General features: G+C 51.2%; 9 protein-coding genes across 9 annotated transcripts; 5 read left to right on the top strand and 4 right to left on the bottom strand.

Moving 5' to 3' along the window:
* Positions 1–601: 601 nt before the first annotated feature.
* Positions 602–2,991, top strand: TrAFT101_006141 (uncharacterized protein). The gene has a single exon (XM_024910639.2). The coding sequence runs from the start codon at positions 844–846 to the stop codon at positions 2,794–2,796; it is 1,953 nt and encodes a 650-aa protein (XP_024760667.1). The 5' UTR covers positions 602–843; the 3' UTR covers positions 2,797–2,991.
* On the bottom strand, positions 2,985–4,196 carry PHB1 (Prohibitin-1, subunit of the prohibitin complex (Phb1p-Phb2p)). The gene is made up of 2 exons (XM_024905657.2): positions 3,742–4,196; positions 2,985–3,673 (listed from the first exon to the last, which is right to left on the bottom strand). The coding sequence occupies exons 1-2, from the start codon at positions 4,069–4,071 to the stop codon at positions 3,158–3,160; spliced, it is 846 nt and encodes a 281-aa protein (XP_024760666.1). The 5' UTR covers positions 4,072–4,196; the 3' UTR covers positions 2,985–3,157.
* A 144-nt stretch (positions 4,197–4,340) lies between these two features.
* QCR8 (ubiquinol--cytochrome-c reductase subunit 8) lies at positions 4,341–5,300 on the top strand. Its single transcript, XM_024908215.2, has 4 exons — positions 4,341–4,469; positions 4,621–4,646; positions 4,896–5,073; positions 5,145–5,300. The coding sequence occupies exons 1-4, from the start codon at positions 4,414–4,416 to the stop codon at positions 5,200–5,202; spliced, it is 318 nt and encodes a 105-aa protein (XP_024760665.1). The 5' UTR covers positions 4,341–4,413; the 3' UTR covers positions 5,203–5,300.
* Positions 5,301–5,726: 426 nt separating this feature from the next.
* Positions 5,727–6,945, top strand: TrAFT101_006138 (uncharacterized protein). Its single transcript, XM_024901934.2, has 2 exons — positions 5,727–6,229; positions 6,339–6,945. The coding sequence occupies exons 1-2, from the start codon at positions 5,917–5,919 to the stop codon at positions 6,752–6,754; spliced, it is 729 nt and encodes a 242-aa protein (XP_024760664.1). The 5' UTR covers positions 5,727–5,916; the 3' UTR covers positions 6,755–6,945.
* Positions 6,946–7,037: 92 nt separating this feature from the next.
* TrAFT101_006137 (uncharacterized protein) lies at positions 7,038–8,363 on the bottom strand. Its single transcript, XM_024901933.2, has 3 exons — positions 7,858–8,363; positions 7,407–7,711; positions 7,038–7,338 (listed from the first exon to the last, which is right to left on the bottom strand). The coding sequence occupies exons 1-3, from the start codon at positions 7,868–7,870 to the stop codon at positions 7,204–7,206; spliced, it is 453 nt and encodes a 150-aa protein (XP_024760663.1). The 5' UTR covers positions 7,871–8,363; the 3' UTR covers positions 7,038–7,203.
* Positions 8,364–8,709: 346 nt separating this feature from the next.
* On the bottom strand, positions 8,710–11,728 carry TrAFT101_006136 (uncharacterized protein). The gene is made up of 2 exons (XM_024906731.2): positions 9,945–11,728; positions 8,710–9,864 (listed from the first exon to the last, which is right to left on the bottom strand). Exons 1-2 carry the CDS (start codon positions 11,290–11,292, stop codon positions 9,713–9,715), a joined length of 1,500 nt encoding a protein of 499 aa, XP_024760661.2. The 5' UTR covers positions 11,293–11,728; the 3' UTR covers positions 8,710–9,712.
* Positions 11,729–12,692: 964 nt separating this feature from the next.
* On the top strand, positions 12,693–14,736 carry TrAFT101_006135 (uncharacterized protein). Its single transcript, XM_024908213.2, has 3 exons — positions 12,693–13,099; positions 13,245–14,375; positions 14,465–14,736. The coding sequence occupies exons 1-3, from the start codon at positions 13,002–13,004 to the stop codon at positions 14,559–14,561; spliced, it is 1,326 nt and encodes a 441-aa protein (XP_024760660.1). The 5' UTR covers positions 12,693–13,001; the 3' UTR covers positions 14,562–14,736.
* A 474-nt stretch (positions 14,737–15,210) lies between these two features.
* On the top strand, positions 15,211–18,381 carry TrAFT101_006134 (uncharacterized protein). Its single transcript, XM_024908212.2, has one exon. It carries the CDS (start codon positions 15,676–15,678, stop codon positions 18,088–18,090), a length of 2,415 nt encoding a protein of 804 aa, XP_024760659.2. The 5' UTR covers positions 15,211–15,675; the 3' UTR covers positions 18,091–18,381.
* On the bottom strand, positions 18,286–19,619 carry ARD1 (N-terminal acetyltransferase A complex catalytic subunit ard1). Its single transcript, XM_024910638.2, has 2 exons — positions 19,201–19,619; positions 18,286–19,112 (listed from the first exon to the last, which is right to left on the bottom strand). Exons 1-2 carry the CDS (start codon positions 19,511–19,513, stop codon positions 18,649–18,651), a joined length of 777 nt encoding a protein of 258 aa, XP_024760658.1. The 5' UTR covers positions 19,514–19,619; the 3' UTR covers positions 18,286–18,648.
* Positions 19,620–19,663: the final 44 nt, after the last annotated feature.

Raw genomic sequence — 19,663 nt, 5'->3', positions numbered from 1 at the left:
ATTTGAATTTGTAAATAGAATTCTGCCGTCAACATATATATATATTCAGAATTGGGTCAAGTCACCATGTCGGCTTGGTGTTCTTCAGGGTTCTTACCCTGGAAACTGAAGTAAGACTTTTGCCTGGCGAAATTCAAGTGCTCAAATAAAACTACTAGTCCAAAGTGAGGATCTATTCTGATATACTATCAAGATTAAAGCCTAATCTTCTCTTAATACGTGGATAGTAAGACCGGCTATAGAATGTCGCCGGCTAGTAGCAAAATACGTGTAGTGTTCAAATCTTTGAGAATATTGTCCACATTATCACATGTAATACTCAGTAGCGCTAGACAGTTGGTTTGTCCTAACAGGTAGACTACCAAACAAAGAATCAAGGAACAAAAGAAAACCATAGTTTTCGAAGATTGATTTTCAATATTTACACCCCATTTTACATCTACTGCAACTTCTCCATTAAGAGACATCAATAGCAGCATTCACTAATCGCTGCACAAGCACATCAATTTAAAGGAATCAGCACCCCCGTCATTGTTGCTTAGCGGCCTTTAGTGCTCCCTAGCGACTGTGCTCGGCAGCCTCGCGCCTAAATGTCGGCGCATTCGCCCCTGGCTTGCCCTGCAGTTGATACAGCGTGCCGTCTATCTTTGTTTCCAATCATCAATCCAACATCTTAGGCTTGACAAACATTTGAATCGATTTTTAGTCGTTTGCTTTGCGGGGAGATACACAAGTCTGATCACACACTTATTCCACACATGATGCCGCGCAGATGAACTTTCTGCCTCCCCAAATATAGATCACGCGTCACTTGTTTCTAACGCCCAGTGCTGCCAGGCCATCATGAGCCTCTCACTCAAGCACATTCCCTGCCCAGCAGGCAACAAATGCACGGCATTTCAGTGTATATTCGGGCATGAAAAAGACAACACCAAGATCGATGGAGACAGTGTTAGCGAGCTGGCAAAGAGTGACATATTGTCACCTCCGGACCAAGATCGCCCGAACAAACGCCTAAAGGTCGACGACGCTTCCCTCACATCACAAACTGGTGTAGCCTCCAATGGTCAGACCAAGCAAACGACAGAGGAGCATAAGAAGCCAGGTTTGCCCCAAAGCGCTACGCGTTCAATCTCTCCTCCTCCACTCAAAAGGAAGACAGCCTCCTCAACAACCCAGAGTGTGAAGGATCCTGCGACTTATTCTCCAGCTGCAAAGAATCAAGCAGGTGCTTTATCCAGCTCTAAGACTACGGCGATGCCGAAACAAAAGAAAGCCGAGACTCTCAATCCTCGGCTGCTCAAAAGTTCCCCAGCCAGCCATGAAATTCGGCTCAAGCTGCTCAGACTTGTGCACCAGGAATTCAAACGCCTAAACGAGGAATTGAAGAAAAGTGTAACAGACAAAGAGAAGAATCTGCTTTTATCTGATCAAGACCTCATCATCAGATCTCTTGACGAGGAGCAAGCGTGCGCTATAGAAAAGCCAGCTGTGTACTCAAACGTAATGAAGAACAAGGTCATGCAGTATAAGCGCATGACTGCGGCCCAGTGGAAAGAGACTCGCGCCAAAGAGAAGCAAGATGCCCAAAAGAAGCTTCAAAAGGACGATATGACTGATGGAGAGCCAAAAAAGATTGAGACTGGTCTTACAAATGCACAGGAAGTTCAACTATTGAAACGCATCCTTACGCCACTCGATAACATGGCAAATCATGGTTACGTCCCTACTGTTCCCACAGAAGAGCAAATAAAATCGGCCTTGGATGGTATGGAAGCAGGAAAAGGATGGGAGAAATGTGATCGATGTCAGCAGAGATTCCAGGTCTTCCCTGGACGGAGAGAGGAGGATGGCGCCTTGACGACTGGAGGAGCTTGCAAGTTTCACTGGGGTAAAACCTACGTTCCAGAGAAGCAGCCTGGTGATAAGACAAGAGTGCCTAAACGATACCACTGCTGCGGCGAGGAAGTTGGTGATTCGGCCGGTTGTTTCACCCACGAGCACCACGTTTTCAAAGCAAGCGATCCGAAAAGACTGGCTGCTGTTCTCAATTTTGCAGAGACACCAGAGAACCCTCTCGCGCCGACGGACAGAGCAGTGTGCTTTGACTGCGAAATGTGTTATACGGTTCATGGCCTTGAGTTGGTGCGTCTGACAGCTACTTCATGGCCTACTGGAGAAGACTTGCTTGATGTTCTGGTCCAACCTCTAGGCGAAATCCTGGATCTTAATTCTCGATTTTCAGGCGTCTGGCCCGATGATCTTGCTGGCGCTGAACCATGGTCCGTCCATGACGATCTCAAACCAGCTAAGGGCGGCGAAGAGACGGGAAGTGAAGACGGCGAGGTGAAATCTAAGAAAAGGAAGCTTAAAATCGTATCTTCCCCCGAGGTTGCGCGAGACCTCCTCTTCTCGCTTATATCGCCATCGACACCTCTCATAGGTCACGGTCTGGAAAACGACCTCAACGCCGTCCGCATCGTGCACCCTACCATCATCGATACCGTCCTGCTCTACCCACATAAAATGGGTCTGCCATACCGCTTTGGCCTAAAGACCTTGATGAGCGTTCACTTGAATCGCAAGATTCAACAGGAGACGGGACCGAAGATGCTCGGCCACGATTCTGGAGAGGATGCTAGGGCGGCTGGGGATTTGGTTCGACTACGGGTTATGGATGTGTGGAATGATTTGAAGAGAAAAGGCTGGCGAGTTGTCGATGGTGAGATTACGCCTCCTGAGGGTGGAGGGGTTCTTACAGAAGCTTTTATTGAAAGTCGCTTTCGGCTGGCTTGAAGCTGAGTTATACGATTGCTTGGGGAATTATAACGGAGTGTTTAGGTTGAATACCCATCCAAACGTTCGCGTTGATTGCTTTTAATTTAATCATCTAGCTTATATAGTATACGGAAGCTTTACCCTGTATAGCTTAAGCCTGCATTTGCAGTAAGGAAACTTTACAATAATACACGCCAAGAATAGAGCATGGGTTTCTTTTTTTTCTTCTTCTTCAATGAAAGGCTCCTTTGGGCCTGTTATAGCTAAAAGTACAAGATTGTCGTGATTGATCCCACCCCCCTCCCTTGACCCTATCCCAGCATTGAGCGGGGTGCGCTCTCCATCCAAGCATCAGCTTTCATTATTCCTACACTCCTCCTTACGCCCTGCCTACAGACAGCAGATACTGGCTGCCGCTGCCACCCTTTCCTCCTGAAGGCAGATACGCCACGTTGGGATTCGACGACAGCGCCTGCGCAATCTCTCTGCTCGCCTCGATCTTTCGGATCTGCACCAGTCCGTCACCAGCCTTGGCAACAGCCTTGCTGATAGTCTCTGCGCTCTCAGCCTCGCCTTCTGCCCGGATAACGTTGGCCTGGCGCTCTTGCTCGGCCTTCTCGACAATGAAGCGCGCACGTTCGGCATCCTGCTGGGCAATCTGCTTCTGCTCGACAGCCTTTGTGAACTCGCGGCCGAAGGTCATGTGGGTGATGGAGACATCCTCGAGGGCAATGTTGAATTCGGCGGCACGGCGGGTGAGGTCGCTGCGGATGCGCTGTGAGACAGCTTCACGCTGGGTGATGAGCTCGGCAGCGTCGAACTGGGCGACGATGGCCTTGAGGACTTCGTTTCCAATGGAGGGGAGGACTCTCTCATCGTAGTCTGCGCCGAGGTTCTACATTGTTTAATTTTGAATTAACTAACAGTCCAGAGTGCGGTTAATTCGCATGAGCATATATTTACCTGGTAAATCTTTGGCAGAGCCTTGACCTCTGGTCGGTGCAAAACTCTCAGCGTCAAGCTGACCATCTGGAGATCCTTGCTGCCGGTGGTAGTGGCAATGTTCCTGGGCTTGGTTCGCACGTCGAAGATGACGCTTCGCTGTACCCAAGGAATCAGGAAATGCGTTCCCTCGTTGACGACATCCTCCTTGACACCGCTCAATCTGTCGAAAATAACGGCTCTTGTTCCGCCTCGAACGTCGTAAATGGACTGTGAGATGAGGAATGCGCCGGCAGAGGCCGGGATGGCCATGCGGTACATGAGGTTGAGAGTTCGCGCAAAGGCCGCCATCTTGTATCGCAGTTTTACAAACAAGGACAAGAGCGTCTCGAGGGCCCGATTGGATCCAGATTTCCCAAGAGCTGGCGACTGGCTCTCTGCGGCTTATGAAGCTCTGGCTCTGCCTATGAGGCCGAACTCGATTGTCCCGCAGTTGGTGCCTTTTGCAGGTGGTGCTTGATTTTCCGCCCGAGGAGCGCGCCATGCCTATTCGGGCAAGCTCGGCTGGACTCGCGAAGATGCTCTGCGTTTTCACCAATTCCGAACCCGAACTCATTCCACCTCTGCTTCTGCTATCTCTCCCACTGTCGAAAAGGAAGCGCAACACCGACCTCCTTTGCTTAATCCGAGACGATGAGACCTACTCAGATCCTCCTGGGCGGCGGCGCCCCTGCACCCAAGCAAGGCCAGTATGTGCAGCCTCTCCCCCTCCGGCAGATGCGGCCAATCGTACCACCGACTTGCGGCTTTTCTACGAGATGCGAAAGTCGACGATGCGACGCCTACATAAACACGACTATTTTTGGTCAATTGATGGCGATGCTAACTTTCTTTTACTAGCTGGCTCGGTGACTGGGGTTCCTTCGGTAAGTGAACTTTGCCTGTCGAACCATTACAAGGGACAAACTGCGAAAGAGGATGCAAGGTGCTGGGTGGTGGAGGAGTCGAAGAGCAATGGACATCCATTGGTACAATGAAATGCAGTGAAAGAGTTGGAGGAGAAGAAGAAAGCATATTAGACTGGTCGAGGACAAGGATTGCGACCGACACCCAAGCTTGGATCGAACTGCGAATATCGAAAGAGTCACCCGGATGCTAACATGCCATGATAATAGGCGGTGCCAAGCAGAAGGGCATCATCGACTACGGCGTTTCCGCTAACCGTCAAAACCCCTTTGCCGGTGCTGCCCACGATGCCATCTTCAACACCTTCCGCCGCACAAAGTCTCAGATCTTCTACTGGCTCCCTCCCATGCTGGCTGGCTACTACCTGATGAACTGGGCCACCGAGAGGTACGACTGTCGAATTGCAACAGAAAAAATTGAACGTTTGGCGTTGATATAAAATGCTAACTCTTGAATAGGAACCACTACCTCAACTCCAAGGCTGGCCGTGCTGAGTTTGGCGACGAGGAGGAGTAAAATGGTGCATAACTTGTGTTGGAATATGGGCGTCCACCCAGTGTATATCAGCGTCTAGATCAGGTGAAAAAGAATAGAAACGGTTGGCTCTACGAGTGATTTCAATCTATCAACGAATTTATCAACGAGCAGAAAACAAAACGAGTGATGAACTGATGCTCTCTGAAGTTTGACTTAGTGACCTCTGGAAACAGACCACCAAAAGATGTCAAGACTTCTCATATCACTCTTCTCGCAGCACTTTCCATTAGCTCCTAGAGCTTAAGTTACTCATATATCGTAATTGGCAATTGCATCTTCTCATTAAGCATAACTCCTGATGCAATGCAAAAATCCACGGCTCGATTAGGTCATCTGAATCTTGCTCAATGGGATTGGCTCAGAGCTTTATCACGTGATCCAACGCACACCTTGATTCGGCATCGGCTCTACAAAACGCCGAGAAATTTGAGAGGGTCCCCTCACCGAGAAAAAAAGTTTGGCTTGAGTAGGAAATTTTTGAAGAGCGATCGTGTGAGGACGACAAGACATTGACAAAAACGCGACCAAGTTGCGCAAGACTCTCAATTGGTGCAAAAGACGCTAATTGTGTTGAATTTGGTCCATTGAGCCCTTGTATACACTCAATAGGCACTCAATTGTCCTGTCCATCCTTCGTTTTTCCATTTTTTCTTCAGCAGGTTCCCTCGTGCTTTCGCATCACATACCGCAGCCATGGCCTCTGAACGACCCGACAAGAAGGAGAAGAAGGAGAAGAAGGAGAAGCGCAGCGAAGAGTCTGGCGTGAAGAAGGAGAAGAAGGAAAAGAAGGACAAGAAAGACAAGAAGGAGAAGCTCGCCGCTGCTCTGGACGAGAAGCTGCAGCAGGATGTCGCTGGCCAGATCTCTCCTGTCAAGGGCTCTGAGGATTCAGATGTGGAGGAGGACAAGGCCCCTGAGGTTGCTCTTGAGCGAAAGGTTGTGCCGTTCGCCGTCCCTCTGGCCGATGAGAAGGGCCAGAAGAAGATCTGCAAGACTATCCGAAAAGGTAAGAATTGAGCCATACACAGACACAGACACTGCCTCTGGCGTTTCTGTTTCAGACAAATGAGCAGTTGGGATTTGGACTTTTATACTAACTACGAAATCTTGAATAGCCGCCAAGAATGGAACCCTCAAGCGTGGTGTCAAGGAAGTCGTCAAGACGCTGCGAAAGTCTCCCGCCAGTGCTCCCGGCTACACCTCATTCCCCGGCGTCGTCGTCATTGCCGGCGACATCTCCCCCATGGACGTCATCTCACACCTGCCCGTTCTCTGCGAGGACCACAACGTCCCCTTCATCTTCGTCTCATCGCGCGCTGAGCTCGGTGCCGCCGCCAAGACCAAGCGACCTACCAGTGTTGTCATGATCATGGAGAAGGCCGAGGGCAAGAAGAAGGCTTCCAAGGAGGCTGAGAAGGACGACGATGATGACAAGGAGTCTTACAGCGAGACTTATGCTTCCCTGGTTAAGCTCGTGCAGAAGGAGGGCAGCAAGCAGGCGTTCTGGACAAAAGGTGAATCCAAGGCGTAAGAGGATGAGGGGGTGAAAAAGTGTTGGAACGGTGTGTGTCAAAGAGTGGGATCTTGTTGATGCGAAGCGCTTAATCTGGGTGTACATTAACAATACCAGAGGGGATTGTCTTGCAGCAAGAACTTTGTTGGGGCAACGGCGGCGTTCAGGTATATAAAGTACTTTCTTGATCAATGGAAAATCATTTGCGTTTTTACCATGTACAAGCCTAGCCAGGCTCCTCTTCCCCTTTGGCTTGACAGTGACCTTGAGGTGTCCTACTACTAAATCATGAAAGAAGTTTTGAGGTATGTTGTATTAAAAAGAAAGCTCTCAAATTGGACTAATATAGTTGTTGATACAATCATCCATCAAGTATGATGGCTTTTTACTACAAAATAATCGGTAATTCCCAATCCAAACTCCCGAAAATTGCATCAGGGCAAAGACCATGAATAGACGTTGTTGGTTTACTCAAAGGGGTTGGTCCTGGTTCCCCACCAGTTGAGAACCAGAGCCAGGCCGACAGTCTCAAGCAACTTGGCGGCAACATTGACGCCGACGATATCAAGAGATCGCTTTTCACTGAAGACCTGAGTAATGAACTACAGAGGATGAGAAGTTAGCATAAGGGAAAAAAGGACAAATAGCAACCATTGAACAGCAAACTTACGCCAGGAGCCGACGTCGCCGCAAAGATCAGAGCGCCCAGATACGCCGCGCCCTTGTGGCTCAGCGTGCCCGTGGCATTGAGCAGCGCACCCACGCCGTAACTCTGCAGGGCCGAGCCCACAAAGGACGTGCCCCAGGCGAGGGCCGCGCCGCTGGCCTCGCGCGAGCGGATGAACTCCTCTTTGGTGTTGGACGCCTTGGCACGGTGGTAGGTCTGGCCGAAGATGGGCGCGAGGACGACGAGGTCGACGCCGTGGTTGAAGAAGGTGCCGAGGGCGATGGCGGAGGGCTTGACGGGGGGGAAATCTAGAGGGATGTTGATGAGTTTCTGAGGAGTTTTGAATTTGACGATTTAGGAGTAGATGGGAGTGTTTCTGAGAGTGGCGAGAAGCAGCACTGAGGGGGGGGGGGGTTGGGTGGTGAGAGTGAGATTTGGGGAGCTCTGGACTTACATTGGAGAGACATGTTGAGATGGAGAGAATGTTGAGGAGAGGCTTGAAACGATGAGTCGAGTGTGTTTATGAGAGATTATTATTTGAATGCCTTATTCGTTGCTAAGATGCAGTATCTTCAGATCTCAGATCTCAAAAATGGGAGAAGAGGCAGAACTAGCAGCTATTTGTATTCCGCCCAATTCAATCGGCAAAGCAGGAGCTAATTCCACCAGCAAACATCAATTACGTCTTTTATTTCCCCTCTTAGCATCTCGATTCGCCAAAAAGTATATTCCCTTCCCCCATTCATACTAGAATGCCTCCGCATTTGTGTTATTTGTTTGAACTGCTTGCGCGCTTGCAAAACGATTTCGTCACCCGTGACGATGATGTCACGACTACGCCTTTGGACAGCCCTTTCTCGAGAAGGCGTCGGATGGGGGAAATTCCTTTTTTCCATGGCACGGGGGGCTGGGAAAGACACTTCCGCAAATTGACTAAACCAATTGGAAGGTTAAAAGTCATTTTTTCTACGCCTTGGATTGAAAACGCCTCTTTTTACTGGGCAGTTGTGTGTATCCGTACTCGGTGTGATTTATTATACTCGGCAGGTTGTGAGTCTGGATGCCCTCCAGATTGTATTAGGTAATGATGCGACTGGTATTGGATATACGTCTTGCCCCTGTCCTTGATTCTGTATGTATGTATGTGCCTACATAATCTACCTTGCTGTATGTATGTAATGCATGCGTCTACATAAACACCTCTGCAGGGCTGCAAACCATTGGCGACGATCTTGCTTTATTCAGGCCGTGCCTCGGCATTAGTACTAGCAGCAGTATACTGTAAGGCATTGTAACACAACTAAGTAGATCCGATGAGACAATCTGACGACTTTACTGCAATGAGACCACCTAAGGCAAGTACATGACTGGGGCAGACCACTCTCCTCTCCACGGCAATGAAGGCGGCAGTAAATATCTGTACAGTATGCAGACACCGAAAAACCGATTACGAGACGCTAGATCTAGCCCATGGCACGACGGCCCATCCGATTCTGCCCCAACGCATTTTCTCAAGCAGGAAGCATTTTTCTTGCCTGGCCTTTTCTTGCTCGAGATCCACTGCGGGGATGTCAACTTCAGCTGGGCGTGGGGCAGTCCTTGACTGTAATCCAAGGTCCATCCATGTTCAAGCACAAACATCATCGTCACTAAGACAGCACCTCAATCTAGCAGGGAAAAGAAAATCTCGCAAAATCCGGACAAGTAATACAGGGTGTTATACATTTAGTCCCAACATCGAAATAGCATCGTACAAAGTACACAAATCACATCTTCAAATCAGACCAAATACACGCAGAAATACACACTCGCAAAAAAACACAGCAGTCCCTGTATTGGCTTTGAAGCAAGCTTCCCATAAATCATGCCTCTTCCCGTCATAATGCCTAACTACCCTCATCGCCTGAACAAAACCAAATGCCATGTTAACTAAAAATAAGGCCCTTTCCCGCTTGGTTGAAAAGAACATGTTACTCATGCCGGCCAGATGAATACCAAATGTGATCTGAAAAACTCCCATGACGTCTTTTCTTCGTATACTATCCGTACAATCAGGTCGCCTTTTTTTTTCCCTCCAGAAAAAGAAGAAGAAAAAAGTGAACAAGAAAAAGAATCTAGGCAGGCATCAGCTACCAGAATTCCCTCTTCATTAGCTCCCCTTTCCACAATTCGTTCATCGCTCGTCTCCTCGCCTCAAAGGACTGCCAGTTTTTGCCAGGTTGCATTATGTATATAAAAACTTGAGAGGAGCAAAATTGAAAACCAGAAAAATAAAAACAAATCTTGCCGTAAACGTTTCCCATAATCCTCTATGCTTGGAGATGACCGTACTCGCCGCTGCGTAGCCCTAGTAAAGCTCTAACGTCATGAACATACTGGAGGCCTTCCAGCAGAGGTACTAAATGCATCAAATCACTATCTGTCGGATCGTTTATCCAGCCTTGGATCGGTATGGCATTGTCTATGGGGAAAAAAAAAGAGTTAGATCGATGTGCGTGACGTATGGCATGATATGATATAGCCTAGTCAGAAATCTCTCACCTTCATGGAACAAATAGCTCAGTGGGCTATTGTCCAGAATCATGACCTTGCTCAGATCCGGCTCAACAGAACTCAAGTCTTTGATATACGCTCCTTGTCGATATGTGCAGTGCTGTCGATAGTATCTTGCAGAGAAAAACTTCCTTTCGGACTCAAGCCAGTCGATTACAGGGTCGGCATACTCCTGAACCGAAGCAGTAAAAACAACCAAGTTGAACCACTTGCATATTCTGCGGAGAAACTCGTCACAATAAGGTCGCTTGTTTACCCAGTACAGGATTGGATGCTGCGCAACGCTGTTCTGCCCACTCATTCCCAGAGTCGCAGTGTTGAGCTGGACTTCAATCATGTGGCCGCTGTTCATTCTTCCCCCTTTGGACATGCTGTGGATGAGCGTCTCGTCAAGATCTAGGATCAGCGTCTTCTGCTGTTTCCTGGAAGGCTCCAAAAGATTCAAATACGATGGCTGTCGTCGGGGGATCAAGGGTCGTGGCGGTGCTGGCGTTTTCGGATACTTGGTTAGGGCGGCGATGGGTGACGTCGGAGACTTGAGCTGTGCGGACAGTTCGCTTCGACCGAGGTCGCCTTTCCCCTGAGAAACGGTAGACTGAGATTTTCTATGTTTCCGCTGCTCTTCGTCATTGAGTTTGATTCGGATGGATCGTCGCGCCGAGCCAGTTTCTTCGGTGGACTGGGCGGACTTGGATCGATTATGCCGGCCCTTGGCGGCACGGGGCTCGTCTTCGGATTCGGATGATAGGCCAGATGAGGATGTATTGGAGGAGCGAGGCGGCGTAGACGGGATTTTGAGATGCCGCGAATTGCGGCCAGTCTTTTTCGAATTCGGTGTCGATGGATATAGATCATCCGCGCCGCCATGGAAGCCAAACAGCTTTTTCAGCTGCGTCATGGGCGCAAATTTGCCAAAGTCGTCGTAGAAGCAAGCAAGCAGAAAGTATCCGGGCGCCGTCAGCGTGGCGAACAGCCACCGAATGGTATTGATGATGCTGGACGCGATCCCCCGTGGCAGCACATGCCACCACCTCGAGCGCTTCCCGTCCGACTTGGACTCGCAGAACAGCGGTGTCTCTTCGGTAGCAAAGGATGCTTCGTCGTCGTTATCGAATCGCTTCTCGGAAAGGGAGCCCTCGGCAGACAAGGGCTGGGCCTCCTGTCCATCCGCCTTGTCCTCAGACACATCGAGCGCCTTGTCGTCGTCGGATTGCAGGCCCGTGCCGGATGAGATGCTGTTGGATCGGGAGTGGGTAGGACTCGGCGGCGGCGACACGCGCGCGGTGATGATGTTGAGGGAGTTCATGCTGAACAGTGAGACCAATCCATGGGACATCGGAGGCGGCTTCGGGAAGCGGGTCGGGCGCAGCGCTGTTCGGGAAGACGGAGAGATGGAAGATGCGAAGGACGAAGCGAGGCCTGGCGAAGAGAGACAAGAGACGGCCCAGAAAAGGGAGCGTCGCAAGATCCCGGGGAGGCGATCGAGACCGCTTGCGGCGTCAACGCTCGTGGCTTTCCGGGCTCTAGGCCGCTGTCAATGGCCCTGCAGCGCACTCCAGGGGGGTTAAAATGAGCCTCCGCAGGGCGCTCGGCAAACGAATGTCATGAGTGAGTCGCTTCCAAGGGGGCGGAAAGGAGCGAGAGAGGCGGGCGGCGATGGCGATGGAGCCGCAGGCGAGGCTTGTGGGCGAGATGAGACGAGATGGGAATGCGATGGCCACAAGAGGACAGCCGTGGGAAAGAAACGACGCTACGAGCCACCCGAAAAAAAAAAAAAAAGGTTCTGAGGGGGCCTCTGGTGTAAATGAAACCAAGCAAAGTACAGGTCTGGCACACGTCGCTCTAGCACGTTTTGACAGTTAGCTGGCCCGTCCAGGCGTTGAGGCACCCAGAAAACGTTCCCCAAGCAAATCGGGCCAGGTCGTCATCAACGGCAAGGGTGTAGCGGGCCAAGGCCGCTGGGAGGTCAGATGCCGCCCACGCTAGGGCGGTTTTTGGGGGGTTTGCAGCGGCCATTGCAGGGGCGGTTGGGGAGCCCTACCGTCCAATGCGCTGCTGAGGCTGGAGCCCGTTTGCGGTCAGCAGTGCCGAGGTGTGGCAGCGTATCAAATCTGCGTGTGGTCGAGGTCGAGGCAAGATTATGTATGGCAGACACGGGTACAGATACATGTGCAGATGAGACGGCGTCTTATCGCGAGATACTATCAAAGGCAGCGTCAAAGCAAATAACCAACGACAGTTTCGGCTTCTGTAAACACTACGTTCTATCACTAACAAGCTAAGTAGGCACTTGTTTTTAATACGCTGTCCGTATCTTGATGCCCGTGATGGTACGAGTCTCAGCCATCTCTTGGCCTTGGGTTCGCCCATCTAGTGGTTCCTACGCTAGCATGTGTCAAATCCAGCCCGTTCGTATCCGAGCACGCGGTTGACCTGAGCATTTAATTTATTTTAGCCTCCCAGCCGCCACTACCAACTGGTGCAAGTAAAAGAAGCAAAAATGATGAAACAAGAAGAAATGAAATGAGGTCAAGAGGCTGGCTGTGTTAAGCTTCGCCCTACTGTAATACGAAAGTATCAGCTACCTGCGCACCGCCGTTGTGTCAGGTATGCATTCAGGTATCGGGGCCGCTAAGCTCGCAAATCTTACATTAGTGCATACTCAGGTGGTGCGGGCTGCCTTAAGCTGCATGTACGAAATTCTTTTTTGACGCCACTACCACGGGCTTTGCGTGTTGAGTCACGATCGCAAAGGCTCTTCTTGCACCCACAAACCATTCCAAACCCCGCTCACTTCCACCACACCCATTCCCGGCTTCTGCGATAGAGCGCACCTCTAGCATCACTTGACGTTATCACGTCCCTCGTTTTTTTCTCTCTTGTGCTTCGCCAAAACTCGCAGCCCGCGCAGCGATCAAAACCCGAGTCGGTGTCCGTCGCACAAAATTCGAGTCATAGCGCTGCTAGTCATCCCACCGAGCATCGGCCCTTCGATAACCGCACACGAAGCCAAATAACCATCGCTCATCAGCAACAGAGTCTACGATGCCCTCCGTCTCTGCGGGCCATGCGCTCGACCTCGAAAAATTCCTGAAATCTCTCAAAGGACAAGCATTGGAAGCTTCCATCAACAGCTTGATATCGTATGTGCTGTGATCCATCAGTAGTTCGCAATGCGGGGCACGATAAGATTGTCGCATTGCGGCACGACTTTTTCTTTTCATTGGTCGCGGTGCAGCGAGGGGTGTACTGCTAGACGGCATGATACTGACAATGCACGGCATATAGTCTTCTGAAGCGACGACAGATCAGAGGATCCGAGCCCTGCGCCATCGCTACCGCCCATATCCTGCTCCAAGTTGTTGCCCGCTCAAAATGGCACGACGTCAACAGCCTTTTGCTCAACGTCTCAAGAACCGGCCGTAGACTGGTCGACGCCCAGCCCAACGAGCTTGTCATTGGCAACATTGTGCGCCGTGTTCTTGGCCTGATCCGAGACGAAGCTTCCGAAGATCGAGGCGATGCTGGCGACGAATCGGCCAGCGAAGCGCCCACTCCAACGGACATTGTTCCGCCAGCCTCCATCAGCCAGCAGTGGTCGTCAAAACGGTTCGACTCAGCCAGCAGCGCAACCGTTGCCGCACGGCCTCCGCTCGTCTCCTCCTACAGCTCCATCAACCCGCCCAAATCACTGTTTCATCTGCTATCGACCTCGCCTCCCACTGATGGAGATGTGTCGCCTTTCAAAACTTCGGGCGCTTCGACCCCTACCTGGCGGGGGAACGCGAGCCAGATCCATGCGCTGCGTTCTGAAGTGATTGACGGAATCGAAGAGATCAAAGATGAGATCAGCCAGGTGGATGACCAGATTGCCGCCTCTGCTGAAGTGCAGATCCACCCCGGAGACTTGGTACTGGTTCACCAACCATCCACAACAGTTGAACGATTTATTCTCCGTGCCGCCCAGAAGCGCAAGTTTACCATCCTCATCGCCATGGCGCCGCCGAGAAGACAGCACTCACCTGAGAACCAGCATGCTGCGTTTAGAAAGAAGCTGTCGGCAGCCGGCATCACGGTGGTGAATGTAATGAATGGCGGACTTATGGCTTACATGTCAAGAGTCAACAAGGTCATCATCGGTGCGAGAGCAGTTGTTGCTACGGGAGGCGTTGTGGCCGACGCTGGCTCTGCTGCTATTGCACGAGCTGCCAAGGAGCAGGGCGCTGCCGTTGTCGTGCTCAACGGTATCTACAAGCTGAGCCCGGAGAGCCCCTTTGACGAGAGTTCGCTGATTGAATGGGGCGACTCGTCGACGTTTGTGAGCTTCTCGGACGGTCCTCTGGTGTCTGGTGCGGAGATTCGAACCGCACTCACTGAGCTGATTCCGCCGGAGCTTGTCGATACTTATATCACAAACCTGTAAGTTGGATCCAGATGTCGTTTTGTTCTTCTACTCGAGCATCTCTTGTTGTGAGTGTAGCATATAGCTAATCGGTTGGGGACTATAGGGGCACACATTCACGCGACCATCTGTCGAGCCTTATCGCAGACCACTACAAGCGAGAAGATGCAGACTTTCACATCTGGGAAGAGGCTCTCCCGTGATGGCAATGACGATTTCACGAGGAATGACTACAAATCAAATAAGTAAAAGAAGCAAAAAAGACAAAGGAGCCTTCATCACATACATAGTGACAAGCCAAAGGATAGTTTAAAAGGATAGTGTAGAATGTTCCTGACACAAAAAAAAGAGAGAAATCAAAATCATCGACGGACAGCCCTCAAGCCTCGTCGTTACCATTGACGTTGATACGTGCCGTATATGTCTTGTCTGCCTTGTGCCTGACTAGCAATAACTTTGTCCGGGGTGCAGCTCCATAACGAGGATAATGGCAATTAAAGCTGGATGCTAATACGCCATCCAGTCAAGGCTGCCAACAGCGTATTAGTAGCATTGCCATTCATTAGCTCACCACCAAAAGCGGCATCAGTCATATTCAATGAACCTCGTCGTCGCCAAAACGTCACCGATGCAGCCGGCCGCGTCAGCAGGCATAGGCGGCCCGGGTACTCTCATTGGCTACCTCTCAACGCCAGCGGCCTATCCGTAGGATTCAATCAGGCGATGCTACGCTCGGCTAACCCCAGCGCCAAGTGACTCTAACAGGCCCAACGTAACGGGGCTGCGTGGCCTGGAGATATGTCCCGAGAGCCACTAGACAGCCTAGACGGCCACCTCATCACGACGCTAAATCCGCCCAGCGTCGACACTAACACGACGACGATTTCGGCTGAAAAAGCGCCCCGCGTCACGCAGCAGGAGATGCGACGAGGCACAGCGCTGGTGCGAGCTGAGACCATAAAGATCTGCTGAGGACGGGACAAACAGGACTCGTGTCTTGTTTACCTTCTTTTGCCACACACAAAGCAGTCTCTGCCGCTTGATTCTCTTGTCAATTCCAGGCGAGCTTAGGGGGTATAGTACCCGGTGTCTGCCTAGAAAGCGTGGCCTGCCTGCTTTAAGCTTCTACAACTGCCATTGTTCAGACTGTCATCATCTCCATCGCTTTACTTGAACAGCAATACACTGCGAGATACTCTCCAAGACGATAAAGATAAAGCACTTTGAATCCCCTGGGGATAGCAGCCAAAAGAAAAAAAAGTATTTCATTGCAGGGTACACGCACCTCGCATTCGGCTCCAGGCCGCCATCGCCAAGATGAATCCCAACACGAGCAACAACAACAGCGACAGCAATAGCCATCTCAACGTCCAGGGAGACGAGGTTCCGCCGCCCCCATATTCCGAAACAGACGTCTACAGCAATTCAAATGGCTCCCGCTCTCCTCGCCCGGCAGTAGCCGCAGCAACTCCGTCTCACAGCTTCGTTGACGATGCTGCTTCGTCGACTGCCGACGATGTCATCTACACGCCACCTCTTAGCCCCCAAAACACCTCAGATGCTGGACAGTCCGCGGCCTCGCTATACTTTGACCGGAGGCCAGTGCCTCAGCAAAACGCAACGCCCCGCGAACCTCTCCTTCATACCATTGAGGTAAATGATGCTTCGCAGCCTGACGATTTCCCCTTCCAGAATGACTGGGCTGCCCGAGATATCTCTGCCCTGGACTGGTCTACTTTTATCAACTTCCTGCTTCCCGATCACAGCACAAGACAGAATGAGGCTATTCTCCATAGAAAGCTGCGGGATGAGATACAGTCAAACTCGGGCAAAACTAACGATACCACATCGCAGGTCGAAGCCCAGCTCGGCCGGAATGCTGATGCAGGAACTACAACTAGTCCTAATTCTATCCAGCGAAGGAGAGATGTCGAAGCCACCGTCCAGCAGTGGAACGATGGCTTCTTCGGCCCCCGTGGCGTCCAAGTCCGCCTTCAACCCCTGAGAACTCCATCCGCGCAGATGCCCGGTGCCTGGGAAACCGGCTTTGACCAGAGACCTGAGGCTGCTCGATCTACCCAGTCTCCGCAGACGGCAGGCCGCTCAGAGCCTGCCAGCTGGAGTCCCTGGTCTGCGTTTCAAGTGGATAACAACGGTATTCGATTTGGCAATACCTTTGTCGCAGACACAAACGGCCTGCGTATTGGAAGTCTAGTCATGGATAACAATGGTATTCGATTCGGAAATGGCGAAGGGCCAAGCCAACAGCAGCGGCAGCAGGGTACACCCACTGCCGATGCTGACCAAGATGTTCGTGGTCGTGCTGCGTATCAAGGAAGCTATCCAGACGAGAAAAAGGATCACAAACGCTCGTCTTCCTGCTCGTCGATCTCATCTTTGTCTTCCATGAGTTCTGTGTCCTCTATTGGTTCTCTCCCAAGCTATGACAGCGTTCCCCAGAGGTCGGTGCAGCTTTACATAGCACGACTCCAGGATTGGACTAATCATCCTGATCAATATCGCACGAAGCAAGACGTCAAGCAGCTGAAAGCTGAACTCAAGAGCGTCCCCAAAATCGATAATCCCGTTTCCGAGGAGGATAAGAAGGCTCTGAAAGCACAAATCAAAGCATTGACGAGTGCTTGGAAACAGATCAAGAGAAACCAAAGAAAGGAACGCAGGGCTCTCAAAAGGGAGCGCCGTGCCCAGAGGAGAGCAGAGTGGAAGGAAAAGAGACAGCATAAAAGGGAGATGAAGAAAGCACAGAGAGAGGCGAAAAGAGAGGCTCGAGAGGCTCGAAGAGAACCTCCCGCCCCTCCGCCTCCTCCGCCTCCTGCTGTTCCACCAATGCCACCAATGCCACCGCATCCTCCCGCACACGCCGTGCCTCCTGTGCCTCCTGTGCCACCGATGCCTCCAGGAAATCCTCCACCGTTTACCGGTAGCTTTCCCTGGGGCCCTCGCAGCCCGGGGAGGGGGGGAAGAGGGGGAAGGGGCGGTCGAGGCGGCCGAGGTGGCCGAGGTAGTCATGGTGATCCCCAATATAATCATTATGGTCCCTTTGGCCAAGACTGGACTGGCGAGAATGGTATGTTTGGATCACGCGGTCCGTTTGGCTCTGGCGGTCCATTTGGTCCTGGTGGTCCGTTTGGCGCTGGGGGCCCGTTTGGCGAGAAGGGCATCTTTGGAAACGGCGGCAGCGATGGCTGTGGTTCGAACAGTTTCTTTAGAAGTACTGCAGAACAGCGACAACAAGCACAAGATCAGCGTGATCAGCTACAGCAACGGTTACAGCAACAGCGTGAACAGAGACAGCAACAGCTAGAGCAAATGCGTCAGCAGCAGGCGCAAGCACGTCAACAACATGCACAGCAGATGCAGCAGCATGGACAGCAGATGGAACAAATCCGACAGCAAGCTATCAACAGCGGCATGGCATATGCCTCTCGCTCCATGCCGGGCTACTGGCCCGACGAGAAACAAGAACATTCAATTCCCGTATCATCACAAGATGACCAGCAGATCCCTCCCTCTGGCGCCGCGGCAGCAAAGTACCGCTCCATCATGGGCATCGAGACTGCGATTGAGCATCAGCTCGCTGCGGCGGAGAAGGCCGAGCCCGGTCCTCAAAAGGAGGCACTGGAATGGGCCATTGCTGAGATGTTGAACCAGTTGGAAGTTATGAGGATGGAGGCTGATGAGGAGTATGCAAAGGAGCTGAGCGGGCAATGATGAATTGTATGATATTGCAAGTTGATTCTGAGGCTTTGGGCTTATGGGATTTCAAACTTTGAGAGATTGGACCACTCACCTTTTCTCTTTTTCTTTTTCTTTTTCTTCCTTTTTTTTTCTTCTATGGATGTATAAAAAGAGCAAAAACATTTACGATAGCGTTAAAGATACCAAAGGTCATGATATATAAACAAGGCAGTCATTACGAAAAGGGGAAATACAAAAAAAAAATCTTACTGTAAATCAAAACTTTTCCGTCTTCATGGTCTTCATCTCAACTACGTTTCTGATTCATAGGCAATGCTTTTTTATCTATTTCCTCTCCTCCCAATGTTTTCATCCCCGTAGAGTAAAAAATGCCACATGAAAAAAAAAAAAAAAAAAAAAAAAAAAGAGACAATCTCCTCCTTGCCAACAGAAAAAATAGTACAAGAGAGGTATGGAAATAACCACAAGTAAAGTCGAAACATCTAAACATAAATCCCCAACTTTTATACACACAAACAGCCCAACTTGAAAACAGAAGAAGAAAAGAAAAAAAAGGAAGAATGGCCATTTTTAATGCTTGCTCTCATCCTTCTCTACCAAATCTCCAACTCCCAATCCCCTCCCCACCGCAACCTTGACCTTCTTCTCCTTGTCATTCGCCTCCGGATCTCTCCCAACCTCGCCCACCGCCTCGCCCTCATCCACGCCCTCGCTCCGTATCGCCAAGTCAGCCGTAGCTCCAGCGGCAGGGGCGCCATTCGTCGTCGTCTTCTTGCTCTTCTTCTCGCCGTCCTTGTCCTCGTCCTTGTCTTCATCCTCGCCGCCGCCGCCAGCATAGCGCTTCGCCAGCTCGGCCACGTCGTCAAGGTCGAGCCGCATGCTGTAGGCGTCCTCGCCGTCGGCGTAGTACTTGCTCTCGGTCTTTTCGTTGCGGAACTTGAGCGTGTCTTCGTAGAGGTGTCTGGCGGCGACGTTGGAGACGCGCACGTGGAGGGAGACGTATTTTGCTTGGAAGGTTTCCACCATGGCGAGCTCTAGATAGCCCCCAAGTAAAGTTAGTCAAACACACGCAAAAAAAATACTTTATAGAAATTGTATGATTGTGTAATATCATTCACATACGGCTTTGTCTCATGAGCTTCTCGGCAATTCCCAGCCGTCGATGCGTCCGCATCACACTCAAGCTCGTAATGTGCCCGTGCTGCACGCCATCCGTCGGCTCCTCCTCCATCTTGGCCAGCACGTAGCCCACAATCTTGGGGTAGTCGTAGGGCCCCTTGCGCGGGCGCGAGACGTCCACCGCCACGAAGCTGAGCTGCGGCCACGACAGCGCATGGTAGAGGTAGTACTTGAGGAAGTAGTTTTCCGGCAGGTTCTCCAGGTTGGCGTGCTGGATGAGCGGCAGGTCGGCGGTGGTGAGGAGTCGGATGTCCATGGTGGGCGGTTTTTGGGCGTGTGTGAGTGTTGTGAGGTTTGAGCAGAAATATGGCTGGTTTCTGGTGGTGAGAGAGAGAGAGAGAGAGAGAGAAGATGGCAAAGAGAGGCAAGGCAGCGGATAAAGGTTGCGAAACTCGGTGCAAGGCCG

This window comes from Trichoderma asperellum, chromosome 3 (assembly GCF_020647865.1).
Source record: "Trichoderma asperellum chromosome 3, complete sequence".
Lineage (NCBI taxonomy): Eukaryota > Fungi > Ascomycota > Sordariomycetes > Hypocreales > Hypocreaceae > Trichoderma > Trichoderma asperellum.
Note: the sequence above shows the minus strand (reverse complement) of the source record. Positions and strands in the feature narration are given on the sequence as shown.